Genomic DNA, 14,529 nt, shown 5'->3' with positions numbered 1-14,529 from the left:
GGGGGGGGGCGGGGGAGAGGCGGCCCCGTTCGAGAGGGGAGGCCGGTGCTCGCCCCCCCCCCTCCCCCTCGCCGCCGGCCCGCGCAAACCGTGTGACAAACCCAGGCACAACAGGCGTGTCTCAGGCCGACCCGTCGTCGCCACTGGCGTTGGCGGAGGAGCTTGCGGCAGGCGATCCGGCATCGGCCTCTTCACTGGAGGCGCGGCCAGTCCCGGGGGCATCGTCGTCCGGGCTGTCGGCCCCGGGGCTCCCGGCGGTGGCGGCCGCCGGGCCGCCATGGCCCAGCAGCGCACCCAAATCCTCAAGAGGGAGATCATCATCCTCATCGTCGCTGTCGTCGTCCCCCAGGAGGTTGGCCAGCTGCAGGAGGCGCGCGTCGGACGCCTGGCGGCTGGCGGCTCCAGACCGCAAGGCCTCCTCGGCCGCCACCTCGGCATCCAGCGGGAAGACATACGAATAATACTCCTCGTAGAGGGCCGACCCGTCGGTCTCGGCGGCCTCCACCCGGCGGCGCTTCTTGTGCCGACGCGGAAGCCAAGCGTTCAGGCGCTGGCGCGACTCGGCATCGCCCCACTGGGCCTCAAAGCGCCGCCACGAGGTGTACAGCACCACGCGCGTGTCCACCAGGCCCGACAGGGCGGGATCGCTTTCCGGCAGGTCCGGGTCCATGGCCTGCAGGGCCTGGACCTCCTCGGCCAGGGCACGGTCGGCCCGCTTGTAGAGGGCCCGCGCCCGAGCCAGGCACTCGGCGCTCTCGGCCGGCTCGGCATCGGCCAGCTCCTGCGCGAAGGACACCTCCATCTCGGCATACGACAGCCACACTCGCAGACTGTGCCGGCCGCCGGCCTGGAGCAGGCGCTCGTACAGCGCCCGAGCCCGGTCATACTCGCCATCCTCCGCCTCGGCGGCGATGTACGACCGCCACAGCTGCTCCGGAGCGTCGAGGCCGGCCTCCTGGGCCAGCGCAAAATCGCACAGCACCCGCGCCCGCTCCTCCTCGCCCAGGGCACGCTCCATCTCGGCGAAGCGGATCCACGCCGACGTCAAGGTGGGGAAGTGCTCGAGGTACTTCTCGAAGAGGATGCGGCAGCGGGAGAACTCGCGCAGCTGCATTCGGGAATGGAGCAAAGGGCGAGAGAGAGGGGGGGGGGGGGAAAAGCAGGTGAGAAGCGAGGAAGAAGGAGGATGAGTCAGCAGGGGCTGCCACGAGGGGGGGGGGGGGGATAGAGATGGGGGGGGGATCGCGGCGGGACGAAGGCGAGCAGCACTCCCAGCGACGCACCTCCATTTCGATGTCGATGTAGCCCTTGAACAGGCGCGGCTTCGGCGCCACACCAATGGCCTTGCCCAGGGCTTTCCGCGCGGCGGACAGATTCCCCCGGCGGATCTCGAACTTGGCATACAGCAGCCACAGCTTGGCGAAGGTGAAGCGTTGGTGCGGCACAAGCGACAGGGCTGCCAAGTACACGGCCCGCGTGCGCTCGAAGTCCTGCGCATCCACCTCCTCGAAGAGGGCGTACCGGATCCACAAGTAGATGTACCGCCGCCAAAGGCGCTTCTCCTGCCATTGGCGGAAGGATCGGCGAGTGTCCGAGCGGGTGTGTGCGAGACCAGGGAAGGGGAGAGGGGGGGGGGGGGGGGGGGGGGGGGCGAGTCAGTGGGTGGACCAAAGGCACGGGATACACATGCATGTGTGCGCACGCATGCGCGAAAGGAAAAGAGAAAAAAAGAAGAAAGACGCCGCCAGCGGGGACGTACATCGGCCGGGGGGACCTGAGCAATGGCGCGCTCATACAAATTGCGGATGGCTGCCGCATCACCGTACGACTCCTCCAGACGAAGATACTCGAACCAGGTGTTCAAGTCGTCAGGGTTCTTGAGGAGCTCCTGCGGGTCACGCCGCGAGACAGGTCGACGAAGAGGCAGAGGTCAGTGCATGCGTGCGTGCGTGCGTGCGTAGAGGGAGGGCAACAAGCCGAAGGCCCAGGCGGCGGAGAAGGGGCAGCACGCACATCCTCATACTCCAGCTGGCGCTTCTCATACAGGACACGGTCGATGTCCTCCTTGGAGGCGAACTGCTTCTCGAACCGGGTGTACTCGTCAAATAGCCCGGGCGCCGAGCTCTTGGGAAACTTGTCCAGGGCGAACTTGTAGATGATGCGTGCCCGGTCGAACTCGTGCAGGCGGGTCTCAAACTTGGCGAAAGCCGTGAACAGCTGCACATCCGGGTAGTCGCTCAGGTACTCGATGGCCGTCTCGAAGACCTGACGCGCGCGCTCTGCCGGGAGCATCAGCGGGGGAGGTGGGAGTGTGTCAGGGACGGCGGGAGGCTGGATATATGGATGCTTGTTGCGATGGAGACAAAGTGAGACAGAAAGAGAGGGAGAGAGAGGGGGGGGGGGAGGAAAGAGCGAGAGATGGCAACGCACTGACACTTCGCTGGATGGTCTCCTCGAACTTGGCCCACTGGATCCAAGTTTGCGCCTGGGGATGGGCCTTGACAACTGCAGGCCCGGGGGGGGGGGGGGGGTGAACAGGTGAGGGGCGGAGAGGAGGACATGCAGGGGGGCAGCCCGGAAACAGGCAAAGAACAACGGCGACAGGGTCGAAGGGGGCAAACGCACACTTCTGGTAGATGGCCCGGACGCGATCATATTCCCGGTAGGACTGCTCCATGTTGATGTAGCTGTTCCAGGCCGCCTCATCCGGCTGCCATTCTACACCGAGGCCGAGGGGGAAGCACATCCCGGGAGGGGGTCAGAATGGATGCATCACGCGCCGGCGAAAGGGCGAGACGAGAAAGGGACACCGAGGCATCAAGCAGTTTGATGGTTGTGGCTCGGCACCGCACACAGCACGCACCCATCCACCGCTCAAACACCTCGCGCGCGTTGGGAATGGACCCGAGCTTCTGCTCCATGTACACATACTTGTACCAGAGCGAATCCTCGCGCGGCAGGTGCGTGACCGCCCGGTCGAAGATGTTCCGCGCCAGGTTCACATTCGAGTGGACCATCTCGAACTCCGTGTAGTTGATGTACACCTGCGGGCTGTTGGGGATCGACTGGATGGCGCGCTCATAGATGGACCGGGCCCTGTGGTCCGAGGGACGATTCATGCAAGCCAGCCCCATGGGAGGGGGGGGGGGAGCCGTGGTCAGCAGTCGATGAAAGGCCCTCGCTGGGGAGGGGAAAGAAAAAAGAAGGAAGAGCTGGCGGTGGCAACGACAGCGAGCAAGCGCATGCGCGCGCACACAGACACACACACACACACAGACACAGAGGCGGGATGACAAGGGACAACGCACCGCTCCAGCTCGCCCTGGTTCTGCTCCCACTTGGCATACTTCGTGTAGTTGGACACGGTCTGCCGAGACCGGCGGATATTATTCTCGAAGGCAGTGCGCTTGCGGCTCCTGAGGGTCGCACGAAGGCGTGGGGCGGAGGGGGGGGGGGGGGGGGGGGGGGGGGGGGCGGCATGGGGGGGGGCAAGGTGACTGGAAAGGGGGGGGGGGGGGGGGGGGGGGGGGGCGGAGGCAAGGGACCCAGTCAGTAAGTGGGCGCGGTGCCAGGCGACAGGAGCCCCCGACCGCGACTCGGCGCAAGATGACATCCTCACGCACTGATACTCCTTCAGCTCGTCCTCGTCGGCGATTTCCTGACGCGGCGGCTTGGACGGGACCTCGCGATGCTCGTAGGATTCGCGGATGAGCTGCTCGGCAGTGGTCTGGACCGCGGCAGCGCGCTTGTCCCGAACCTGGACCGGGGGAGGGGGGGCGGGGGAGATGGGGAAGGCACATGGACGGGTGAGGGGGAGAAGGGCCACACGGCGGAGCAGGCGTGGATAATGCGAACCTTGCCCTGGCGGCTGTCGCGCTGGGCGCTGGTGCCGCCGGGTCGGCCGCCGGCCGGCCCGAGCGAGTGATCGCCCTCCATGGCGACGAGGGAGAGTTCGAGAGGAGGGAGGGGGAGAGGGAGGGGGCGGAGGGGAAAGAGGAGGGGGGGAGGGGGAGGCGCGGAGGGGCGGGTCGAGAGAGGGGGCCAGGGAGCGAAAGAGGGGATGGGAAATTCGGTGACGGAGAAGACACAAGACGGGGTGGAGGGGAGGGGGGGGACATGTGGAGGTCGGTGTCTAGTACGGGCCGCTTGTCGCTCTCGGAAAAGCCGACGAAATCAGCAGAGCAGCTCCGGGCCTATTACACACCACGACCCCCCGGCCCCCCCCCCCCCTCTCTCTCCGTGACCCGGCTACCGGAGCAGAGGGGCGTGCTGCAACCGCGGCCGCAGACAGGGAAAAGGAGCGCACACACACACACACACGCAAGCCCCGAGCTCAAGAGTAGGCACATGGCTGCTGGCACAGAGCCCGGTGCATTGGCACCACGATGTATTGCAACGGCCGCGACCCATTGGCACCCTCCCCTGTGGGCTAGGAGCGCGAGCGGAAGGCGCAAAGCAGAGGGCTATTTCGAAAGTAAAGTATATTTCACAAGGACTATTCTCAAGGGCTAATGGTGTTTGCAAACTGGCAGGAGCGAAGGAGTCTCTGAAGGGGGAGGGGGGCGCGCGCGAAGTCCGGGCCTCGCCGCCGCCGCCCCCCTCCCCCCCCCCGATGCACGCCCGCCTCTCGTCGGTAGGTCCTCTCTCGGCCTCCAGCGGGACTCCGCACTCCATGTGGGGGGTGTGGGCTATCCGAGGTCCTCGAGGACCTCGCCGAGGCCGTCATCCATGTCGGCCTCGGTGACGCCGAGGAAGTGCTGGAAGTTGACGCCCAGCTGGCCGAAGACATCGGTCGGCTGGAGGAGCGGCGCCGGGCAGTCATCGTGACTGGGGCCGCGCTCGATGTTGGCATTGAGTCGGAGCCAGAAATCCTTGTCCACTTGGACCAGCTCCGCGGGCGGGCAGGCGCTCGCGGCGGCCGCGGCGGCGGGATCCAGCTCCGGGGCCGGGATCACTGGCGGCACCGGCTGGTCGTCCTGGGCCAGGACATAGCACCCCGGGGCGGAGGGACCACCGCGCGGGGTGAAGATCTTCTTGGAGGCCTGGTCCGGGGAGGTGTGGCCGTCCTCGGCCAGGCGCTTACGCGGGCCAACCACCACGGCATCGGCCCCGGTGGCCAGGAAGCGCGAAATGACCGACCCGCCGGAGGGAGCGTCGATGAGGCACACCTCGGTCAGGGGATTGCCCAGCAGGCGCCCGGGCGCGGCCGACAGCGCGAGCGACTCCTCATCCGAGGAGGAGGAGGAGGAGGCGGACCCGGCCGAGGAAGCCCCCGAGGAGCCGGCCTCGGTGGCCGGGGTATGGGGCCCGGCCGGGAGGACGGTGCCGGTGCCGGACCGGCGCCCGGCCATGCCGCGCGGGGGCAGCGGCGGCCGGCCAAGGGCCGCCATCTTGGCCAGGGCATGCGGATCCACGAAGTCCTCCGAGGGGCTGGGGCTGCGAGAGCACTCCTCGCTGGCCGACTGCCCCGGGGACAGGGGGAAGTGCCCGCCGTGGTGCGGCACCAGGGCGGCCTGGCGCCGGTAGGACACCAGCCCCGGGACCGGGACCACCATGCCGCAAGGGCCGCCCTCGGCCCAGGAGGCAGAGTACCCGGGTCCGGTGCTGCCCTGCAGGGTGTCCTCCTCGGGCTCGGAGTCGGAGTCACTGTCCGAGCTGTTGGAAATGAAGCTGAAAGACAGGGCCAGCGCCTCCTTGTGCGGGGGCCCGGCCGCGGTGGGCCGCAGTCCTGGCACTGGGCACGGCGAGGCCGCGGCCAAGGACGACTGGGCCTGGATGATGGGCACCGAGGAGTGGTTGCCGCCGTAGCTGGGGATGGTGGCGGCCGCGGGCCGGTGCGGGCCGCCATGCTGTCCCCCGGGGGTCCCACGCTCCAGGAGGTGAGTGCCGCTGTCCCGGCGGCCAGCCGCCCGGGAGTGCAGATTCCACGTGGACTCGAGGTCGCTGTCGAAACCGCCGTCCTCCTCATCGGCGCAGTACCCCTGCTGCTGGAAGCTCAACCGGCGCTGGGACAGGGCCGCCACGGTGTGCTGCCGGGAGTCGGGCCCGGCCGGGCCCGGCAGGTGGAACATCCCCACGGTCCGGGTGCCGGGGTCTAGGGTCGAGAAGCCGAGGACCCCGTGCTTGCGGCGGCCGGGCCCCGGGCCCAGGTCGTCATCGGAATCGGTCAGGCCGCCGGTGTCATTGTCATCCGGGGCATGGCCATGGAGCCCGCCGGCCGGGAAGGGGGCCCCCCGGAGCAGGTCAAGCGCATGGAAGTGCTTGGGCTCGATCTCGTCCTCGGTGTCGGGGAAGGTGCTCCGGTCCAGCAGGGCGGTGGTACTGCGCGGCGTGTCGGCACTGAAGTTGCTGCTGGAGTACTCGGACCCCGGGGTGCCGGGGCAGTCCATGGCCCGGTAGGCCCCCGGCATGAAGCCGGGGTAATCGTGCGGCGGCAGGCCGGCCTGGCTGGGCACCGGCCGGAAGGACCCGGCATCCGCCGGGCCCCGGGGCTCATCGGTGTGCGGCTCCGAGGAGAGGATGGCCCCGGCGGCCGGGCCGCCGGCCGTGGCCTTGCGATCGGCCCCGGCCATGCGCTTGCCCCGGCCGCCGGACACCCCGACATACTGGAAGGTGGCCCCGCCGAAGGAGTAGCAGTACACATTGTCATCATCGACCGAGCTCGGCGGCTCGCCATTGATGCTGGTGCTGGCGGCATGCCGGCCGGCGGCCGGGCTGGCCGCCTCGAGATCGATGTGCCGGCCACCGGCCCCGGGTCCCCCGGGCGGGGGGTGGGAGGGGCCGACATCGACGCCGGCGGCGCCCCGGGTGGCCGCCATCCGCCGGTGCCCGTGGTACACCTTGAGCCCGGTGGCCCCGGCCACGGCCACCACAAGGCAGGCCACCCCGAGCGCCGACCCGAGGAAGATCGGGCTCGAGAGCAGGCCGCCAGAGGCCGGCTCCTCGGACCCGGCGCCCGGCGTGGGCGAGGGCCTCGGTGTAGGCCTGAATGTCGGGGTGGGGGTCGGCTCGGGCGTGGGCTCCGGCGTGGGCTCCGGCGTGGGCTCCGGCGTGGGCTCGGGGGTCGGCTCGGGGGTCGGCTCCGGCGTGGGCAGCGGCGGCGGCGGGTCGTCATCAAAGATGTAGGCCCCTTCGCAGGCACGCGCCGGGTCCGGGCACACGATGGCCGCCCCGTAGAAGGGCACATGCAGAGCCTGCCTCGAGTCGCGGCAGGTCCCGCGGAAGATGTACGGCTCGAAGTAGTCCGGCGCCTCGGGGGCCAGGCCCGACTGCACCGGCAGGGCCACCTCCAAATACAGGCGCCGGGTGGCCGGGTCGCGCCGGCACCGGCGCATGAAGCACCCGGCGCGGCCGAAGCTCTCCAGCTTGGCCGGCGGCGCGGTCATCCCAAAGGCGATGGTGGTCTCGAAGCAGGCCGGCTCGGCCCCATGCGGGATGCTCGACTCCCCGGGGGCCGTGTGGTCCGTGGGCAGGGCCCAGAGCTGCGAGTCGGCCCACACCTCGGCGGTGGAGGCCAGCTCCGGGCCGGGCCAGGACCCGGCGCAATGCCGGGCCACCTCCAGCACCGGGCAGTAGTCTCGCTCCGGGCGAGCCCCGCCCAGGCGGGCCAGCGGCGACGAGTCATCCGGCTGCCAGGCCCCCTGCATGTTGACGCCTCCGCCCCAGTACCGATGGGCGGCCGGGCGGATGGGCTGCTCGTATTCGACCCGCGAGCAGAGGGCCACCGATCGGAAGTCCGGCGAGCAGCCGGTGAACTTGCTGGCCGCCTGCACCCGGGAGCACAGCTGCGGCGCCTCGCCGGCCGGCCGCTGGAAGGGCACCTCGCCGGAGAGGAAGTCCACGCAGTAGGCCAGCTCCGTGGAGCAGCCCACCCACCGGCCATACTGACCCAGCTCCGAGTGCGGGATGGTCCCGACATTTTGGCGCCCGGCGGCCCAGTGCGTGGACCGGTAGTACCCGGTGGCCTCCAGGGCCCCGAGCGTGACGGCCGTCACCCGGGGCCCATACCGCAGCATGTGTCCGGCGTCAATGGGCGCCGCCGACATCAGCTCGTCGGCCAGGTGCCGGGCCTCCAGATGCAGGGCATGCTGCCGAGTCAGCTCCAGCGGCCCGGCCGGCAGGCTTTCCGCCTCGGCCCCGAAGTCCGCGTCCTCCAGCAGGACATCCGTCTTGGAGGGGCAGCCATAGTGCTGGCCCACGCGGCGAGCCAGCGCCGGGCTGTGCAAGTGGAAGCGCCGCAGCCCGTGCGAGGTGACCGACACCTGGGCCACCTTCGGGCCCGGGGTCTCGGGCAGCTCGTCCTGCCAGTTGGGCACATACTGCCCGCTGAAGCCCATGGCGTGGACCAGTTCGTGCTGCAGGGCCGTCCGGGCCACCGGGTCCAGGGCTCCCTCCTTCGCAGCGAGGAGGTCCTCCACCGGTGCGCATACCGACAGCAAGATGACCAGTGGCCTGCGTGAGTGGGGCGCAGAGGGGGCGGGGAGGGGGGGGGGGGGGGGGGGGGGTTTGGTCGCGCCGCGGGGGGGAGGGGGGCGGGGGGGGGGCCGTCGATCCGGGGGGGGGGGGGGGGGCATCCCGGCAGGCGCACCGGTAGTACCGATCCGTCTGGCACACGGTCATGGAGAACAACGAAGCGCGGACCCGATCGCAGGCGGTCGTGAAGCGCGGCTCGGCCAGGGCGATGACCAGGCCCGTGGCGTCGCCGTTGGGCCAAGAAGGCAGCGCGCCGCCGATGGCTGCGACGCACTCGAGGTCCGGCTGGAAAGCGATCCTCCCGGAGAAGCGCGGCACCAGGAGATCCTTCGTGATTGTTTGGGTGGCCTGCTGGATGGCCTCAACCATCTCGGGGGTGTGATGGCTGGAGACAATGTCGGCCACCAGAGGCACCCAAGCCTGCCGGGGGGGGGGGGGGGGGGGGGCGTGGGAGCCCGGGGGGCCCCCCCCCCGGGGGGGGGGGGGGGGGGGGGGGGGGGGGGCGCGGCCCGGCGGGGCGCCGCGCCGGGGGGGGGGGGGGGGGGGGGGGGAGATTGCGTGTCCGCAGGATGCCGCCACCCGGTGGTACGGCAGGACAGGGGACGAGCGAGGGGTTAACAAGCGACCACCGCACACACAGACACACACACACATCCGGACTTCGCCATCGGCGTCGCCCCCCAGCGCGAGGCGGCCACCGGCACAGGCCAGCTAACATTGCACCAAGCTACGCACCTCCGTCTGTTGCTGCTGGTACGGCGAGTGGAAGTCATAGGAAACACCGGACTGGTGGGGGATGATTTTCCAGTTTCGGTTGTGGGCACAAGTGTGCGAGAGATGTGCGCGCGTGTGCTCGGCGGTCGCGGTGAGGACCAACCACAGGAAAGCCAGGAGAGGCGGCACCAGCCGACTCCCCACGGGCAAGCGTGCAGACAGCTCCATGGGTGCAAGGATGGCCCGGGGCGCGGGTGGCAAAGCGCCGGAGCGAGAAAATGAAAATAGAAAAAAACGCCAAAAGGGCGGGGGGAGAGAGCGGGGGGGGGGGGGACCAGGAGGGAAGCGGCGCCAAGTGCAAAGCAACGGCGCGCACAAGCAGCGAGGCGCTTCGGGCGGGCAAGAAATGTGTGCGAAGAAAAGTGGCAGCAGGGGGGGGCTGAGGTGTGGGAACTTTCGCCAATGGTGGATGCGGTGAGGAGGCGTTCGTGCGCTAGGACTTTTGGCCCGGTGACCCAAGAGCATGCTCCGCTACTCCGATTCGGACCGTGGCCACAGGGTCATCGAGTACCAGCGAGAGATTCTCCCTCCCGCCTCCTGGTCCTTCTCGCCCGCCTACGCCCCCTGCCCTCCTGCGATTGTCCGCACCAGGCAACCGGACCAGGCTATCTTCGAGCTTCCGGGCATGCCCCCCCCCCCCCCCCCCCCGTAGCCCGTCTTTCTCGGCTGCTGTCCGCCCCGTGCCCCGTCCCTGTGGCGGGCCCCCGGCACGCAGCTGGCTGCCTGCCTGCACCATCCAAAAAGTGCCCGCCAACAATGGCCATGCACTTGTGCACAAAGCTGCCGGAGTTGGGTGAGCAGGATGGGCTCCCGCCTGGGCGGGGAGGCTTGGCGGCATCCGGCCGCCGGGGTTGACTGCACGAGTGCCGCCAGGGCGGTGGTTTCATAGTGCAACGCCGGGGCCACCAGAGTGCAAAAAAAAAACCAGGGGCCTGTGCAAAGAGGCGCAGGGGGGTGTGGAGGGGGGCAAGTTGCTCACCTTCACAGTCGCAAGGCCCCAGATGGCTTCCCCCATCGGGGCTTCTTTGCATGTGGCGGGCGCCGGGGCATCGGACCGGGCGGCAAGGTTGCCATGAAGCGGCCCACTTCCCGCCATTCCAGGAGATCACACTCCCCGCCGGCAGAGCGAACACCTTGGACCCCGCGCCGGGGGCCGGGAGGGGCAAGGGCAGGGGCGGCCACGGGGCGGACCGGCGATCTTGTGTGGCTCGGCGGCGTGCCGGGCCTGTGGTGATGAGGGGAGGGAGGCGCGCCGGGCCCGGACTCCCCCTCCCCCGGGATTGGAGATGAGCCTGGGAAGCGGGGCTGGCTGCCGGCAATATGATAGCGCGAGATGCCGGCCTAATCGGGGGAGGGGGGGGGGGGGCCGGGGGCAATCGTGCAACTGGCTTGCCTGAGGGAAAGCAGTGCCCATTGAAGGCCACGCCCGATTGGCGAACCCCCCTCCGGGCCGCAGCAGCCCCTGCCGACCGGACTGAGATGAGGAAAGCGAACGGGGGGCAGGGGCAGCGAGAGAAAAAGGGCCGGGCAGCGCCACACATGGCCTGGCTGCCCGACCGCTGGTGCCGGTATCCATGGGGGACGCAGGCGGGCCCGAGCATGCGGGGAGGCTCGGGACTCGCCCGAGGGTCGAACACTGCCCATTGGCAAGACTTCTCCCGGAGCTGAAATCGGAGGGCACGGAAACGCATTGGGCCGCTTGGTGGCATTGTTGGCCGACCGAGCGGAGTTGCTCAAGAGCGAAAAGGGTCTCGTGCCAGGCGCCGTGGCAAGCCGAGCGCCGATAGCATGGAGCCCCGCGCAGGGGGGGGGGGGGGGATCTGTCTGGCCGGGATCTTTTCGGTCTCCTCCAACGGTCGGGGCCGCGAGGCCAACGGCCCGCGGCCGATCGCCGAGCAGTCGCCGTTACCAAAAACAAAAAGAGTGAATAACCGGAACGCCCAGATGCTCACGCGCTCGCGCGCGCGCACGCCGTTAGCAACCGTCGTGTGCAACTGCTCCTCGAAGCACCCGGTCTTTGGAGGGTGGCCCTCGCTCTCTCATGCGCAGGGGCCTTCGGCACGAGGCGATCTGCGTGGCCTGGTCCGGGCAGGGCTGCCTTCTTGAATGCCCGCTCCTGCCTCGCGTATCCCGGAAGGCGCACGACGCTCTTCCGATCTTCTCATGCGCAGGGGCCTTCGGCACGAGGCGATCTGCGTGGCCTGGTCCGGGCAGGGCTGCCTTCTTGAATGCCCGCTCCTGCCTCGCGTATCCCGGAAGGCGCGAGGTGCCAGGCCTGGGGGGAAGCCAGGCAGCCCCTGTGCTTGGAGGGGCCATTGTTCGGGCATGGCTGGGACATCGGAACTGCCTATGAATTATGCACAATTCATGGCGCCCCGCCCCGGCGGTCCCCTGGCACAGGGTTCCCCGGCCGGGCCCGGGGAGGACTTTGGCTATCGCGGGGAAGAAGGCGAACACACAGACACAAATGGGAGGACGAGATCGGAAGAGCGTCGTGCATGGCTGGGACATCGGAACTGCCTATGAATTATGCACAATTCATGGCGCCCCGCCCCGGCGGTCCCCTGGCACAGGGTTCCCCGGCCGGGCCCGGGGAGGACTTTGGCTATCGCGGGGAAGAAGGCGAACACACAGACACAAATGGGAGGACGGACTTTTGAGGCTTCCAAAATGGACAATAGCCAGTCGCCCACCGGAACGGCCGGTCTGCATGCAGCAGGCGAACAGATCCTGCATTCTCGGCCCCTTCCGGGCGGAACTCACTCGCGAGAGCCCAAAGCCTTTAGGGCCGGATGGCGGACAGTCCCGGGCTCGAGGCAAGACACATCCCCTTCTTAACTGAAAGGACTCGGCGACTGAATTAAACACGCGAAACACACCACCAACAATCGTGAAACGCCGGGGCAGAAATCCGAAACAAGCTCCAGCACGCGGCCGCAGGATGCCGCCATCAGTGGGCCCGAGCATGGTACCACACACACACACACACACACACACACACACACATTTTAGTGTATATATATATGTATTTATAAATGTGCTCTTCGGCTCGCCTTTAGAAAGGGTTCATTCGCTGCCATAGGCAAGAGCACGGACGCCGTGGCTGGCCTTGGTGATCGCCGGGCAGGGGGGGGGGGGAAAGCCTCCGTGACCGACACAAGCTGCATATGCTTGCCTTGCAGCCTAAGGCCGTGACGGCGTCGCCAGGGGAGCTGGCGCCCTGCGGTATGCCATGCTGGCTCGGGGGATGGCCGCTCCCGATCGGAAGTGGATGTGGGTCTGCCGTCCACCATCGGACAGGGACCCTGTTCGAGCGTGGCGGGGAAGGCGCGAAGAGGGCCATGCCAGCGTCGCGTCAAGGGTGAAGGTCACATGGGGGGGGGCAGCCGTTAGAGAAATCGAAAGGATACAGGACGAGGAGGAAAAAAGCCAAAAAAGAAGAAGGGACAGAGGAAGCAGACCCCGGAGGCAGGGCATGCGCACCGGCAAGACTGGAGGATGCACTGCGTTTCAGGAGCGACGGCCCGGGGCCGGCGGCCGGCAGATCGGCGGCAGGGCGCGAGCGGCCCCCTGGCGCTGCTCCGGCCTCCGACAACGGGACGAACAGACCCTCGCCAATGGGCAAGGTGGCCAGGCGCGGCCGAACCAGCGGCATGTTCCCGATGAGGTCGGCCCCAGCCGGCCCGGGTCGGGTGACGGTCGCACTCAGCAGGCCGAAGCCCGGACCGGCTGGCGGGCCACCGCCAAAGAGAATGGGCCCGCAGACAGCCGAATAGGCAGCCAGGCGGTCCTCGGTCCAGGCCGACCCGGAGGGGGGCGGTCCCGCCGAGGCCGCGGGCCCCGAGGCCCCGGCACCCTCGCCCCCGGTCTCCAGCGCCTCGGTTCCAAGGACCGCCTTGAGGAAGGCCAAGTCCGTGCGCAGGGCCGGCCCCTCCAGATGGCCGGCCAGTCGCCGGGACAGCAGATCGAAGCACATGCTCCGTGCATACCCCAAGAGGGACTGGCGGCCCCGAAGCAGGGGGGGAGGGGGGGGGGGCAGGGGATTGGCATTCAGTCAGTCGGGGCGGCGTGGAGAAGGTAGCGAGGACCGGTGCCCCGGGGCGGGGGAAGGGAAAAGGGCACCGACACGGGAGGAAACACCGCGGCGAACATGCGAGCACGAACCTCCGACCATTCGATTTGCGGCGAGAAGGACTGCAGCGCCTGGCCACAATGGAAAACAAGCTGCAGCACCGTGTCCGAGGGGGGCAGTGGGCCGGTGACGACGGCGCCACCCTGAGGAGGGCTCGGTCCAGTGGTCGAGCTCGGCACCAGGGCCTCGGCCGTGTCCAGGGCCCCGGTCAGCAGGTGGCCGATCCACCGCTCGGAGTAGGTGCGTGAGAGGAGTGCAATCCGAGCGACCGCCGCGTCAAGGGCCCCGGCCTCGCGCGGCCCAGGCCCGAGCTCAATGACCGCGCGCGCCTGCATCTCCCCGAGGCACCCGGCCAGGTGATGCGCCAGACGCGAGACGAACACATCAAACACGGCCCCGACCTCGGCACTGGGCCGGACTTCGGAGATGCATTGGGCCAGGGCTTCCGCCGCCTGGGCCAGACCCGCCGCCACAAAGGCCCCAGCCGGGACCACCACCCCGGGCAGGTCCCGCGGCAGGGTGTCACAAAACCCCCGGGTCTCGACCAGCAGCGGGTGTGTCCGGCCGAACACCCGGTCCAAGTGCTCGGTTCCGGCCGTCAGCCGCTCACGCACCAGCACTCCGCACCCCCGCCGGCCAGGCTCCGGGCCCCGGAGCAGATCACTCGCCAGCGAGATGAGCTCCGCCGACACAAGGTCCACGGCAGGCCGGGTCAGGGTGATGCCGAGGGCCGCGTGAATGAGCGTCCGTGCGCGCTCCACAAAGGGGCATTGGAAGAGAGCCCGCCAGGCGGCGGTCGGCGCCGCCAGATCGCCCATCCCCCCGGGCAACGCCCCATCGTGCAAGAGAGCCAGCTGTGCGCTGGCCGGCGTGCCGGCAGCCAGCATCGATCGACAGGCTTGGAAGGACTGTGTCCCGAAGGTGGCCAGCTCGGGGAGGGTTTCCTGTCGTCCCGGCGGCGAGCGGCGATGACCGTGGCAGAGGCGGCGCACAAGAGCGGGAGGGAAAGATCGTGAGCCGGGCGGAGCAGCAGGACACGGGGGGTGAGGATACAGACGGACAGAGCCACCGGCGGGACAAGAGCGTGTGCGTCTGCAAGGGGGTCTGCGAAGGCGTGTCCATGCATGTTGGCAGGGGAGGGGGGAGGGGGG

At 69.1% G+C, this 14,529-nt stretch overlaps 3 protein-coding genes across 3 annotated transcripts in view; all 3 read right to left on the bottom strand.

Moving 5' to 3' along the window:
• Positions 1 to 121: 121 nt before the first annotated feature.
• Positions 122 to 3,936, bottom strand: H696_05163 (hypothetical protein; the record flags this gene model as incomplete). The annotated part of the gene is made up of 10 exons (XM_009499018.1): positions 122 to 1,108; positions 1,284 to 1,562; positions 1,760 to 1,888; positions 2,014 to 2,279; positions 2,431 to 2,505; positions 2,626 to 2,718; positions 2,864 to 3,096; positions 3,309 to 3,416; positions 3,624 to 3,757; positions 3,856 to 3,936. 10 exons carry the CDS (start codon positions 3,934 to 3,936, stop codon positions 122 to 124), a joined length of 2,385 nt encoding a protein of 794 aa, XP_009497293.1.
• A 530-nt stretch (positions 3,937 to 4,466) lies between these two features.
• On the bottom strand, positions 4,467 to 9,512 carry H696_05162 (hypothetical protein). Its single transcript, XM_009499017.1, has 3 exons — positions 9,208 to 9,512; positions 8,588 to 8,892; positions 4,467 to 8,451 (listed from the first exon to the last, which is right to left on the bottom strand). The coding sequence occupies exons 1-3, from the start codon at positions 9,412 to 9,414 to the stop codon at positions 4,689 to 4,691; spliced, it is 4,275 nt and encodes a 1,424-aa protein (XP_009497292.1). The 5' UTR covers positions 9,415 to 9,512; the 3' UTR covers positions 4,467 to 4,688.
• A 2,742-nt stretch (positions 9,513 to 12,254) lies between these two features.
• H696_05161 (hypothetical protein) overlaps positions 12,255 to 14,529 on the bottom strand; it is a 4,294-nt gene continuing 2,019 nt past the window's right edge. Inside the window, exons 5-7 of the mRNA XM_009499016.1 lie at positions 13,411 to 14,322; positions 12,730 to 13,246; positions 12,255 to 12,551 (exon numbers count right to left, since the gene is read on the bottom strand). Coding sequence (XP_009497291.1) covers positions 12,430 to 12,551; positions 12,730 to 13,246; positions 13,411 to 14,322 — 1,551 coding nt within the window. The 3' untranslated portion in view covers positions 12,255 to 12,429. The remainder of the gene's footprint in view (positions 12,552 to 12,729; positions 13,247 to 13,410; positions 14,323 to 14,529) is intronic.

Source organism: Fonticula alba (assembly GCF_000388065.1).
Source record: "Fonticula alba strain ATCC 38817 unplaced genomic scaffold supercont2.9, whole genome shotgun sequence".
Classification (NCBI taxonomy): domain Eukaryota; order Rotosphaerida; family Fonticulaceae; genus Fonticula; species Fonticula alba.
The sequence above is the reverse complement of the archived record's forward strand: the minus strand, read 5'-3'. Positions and strand labels throughout refer to the sequence as shown.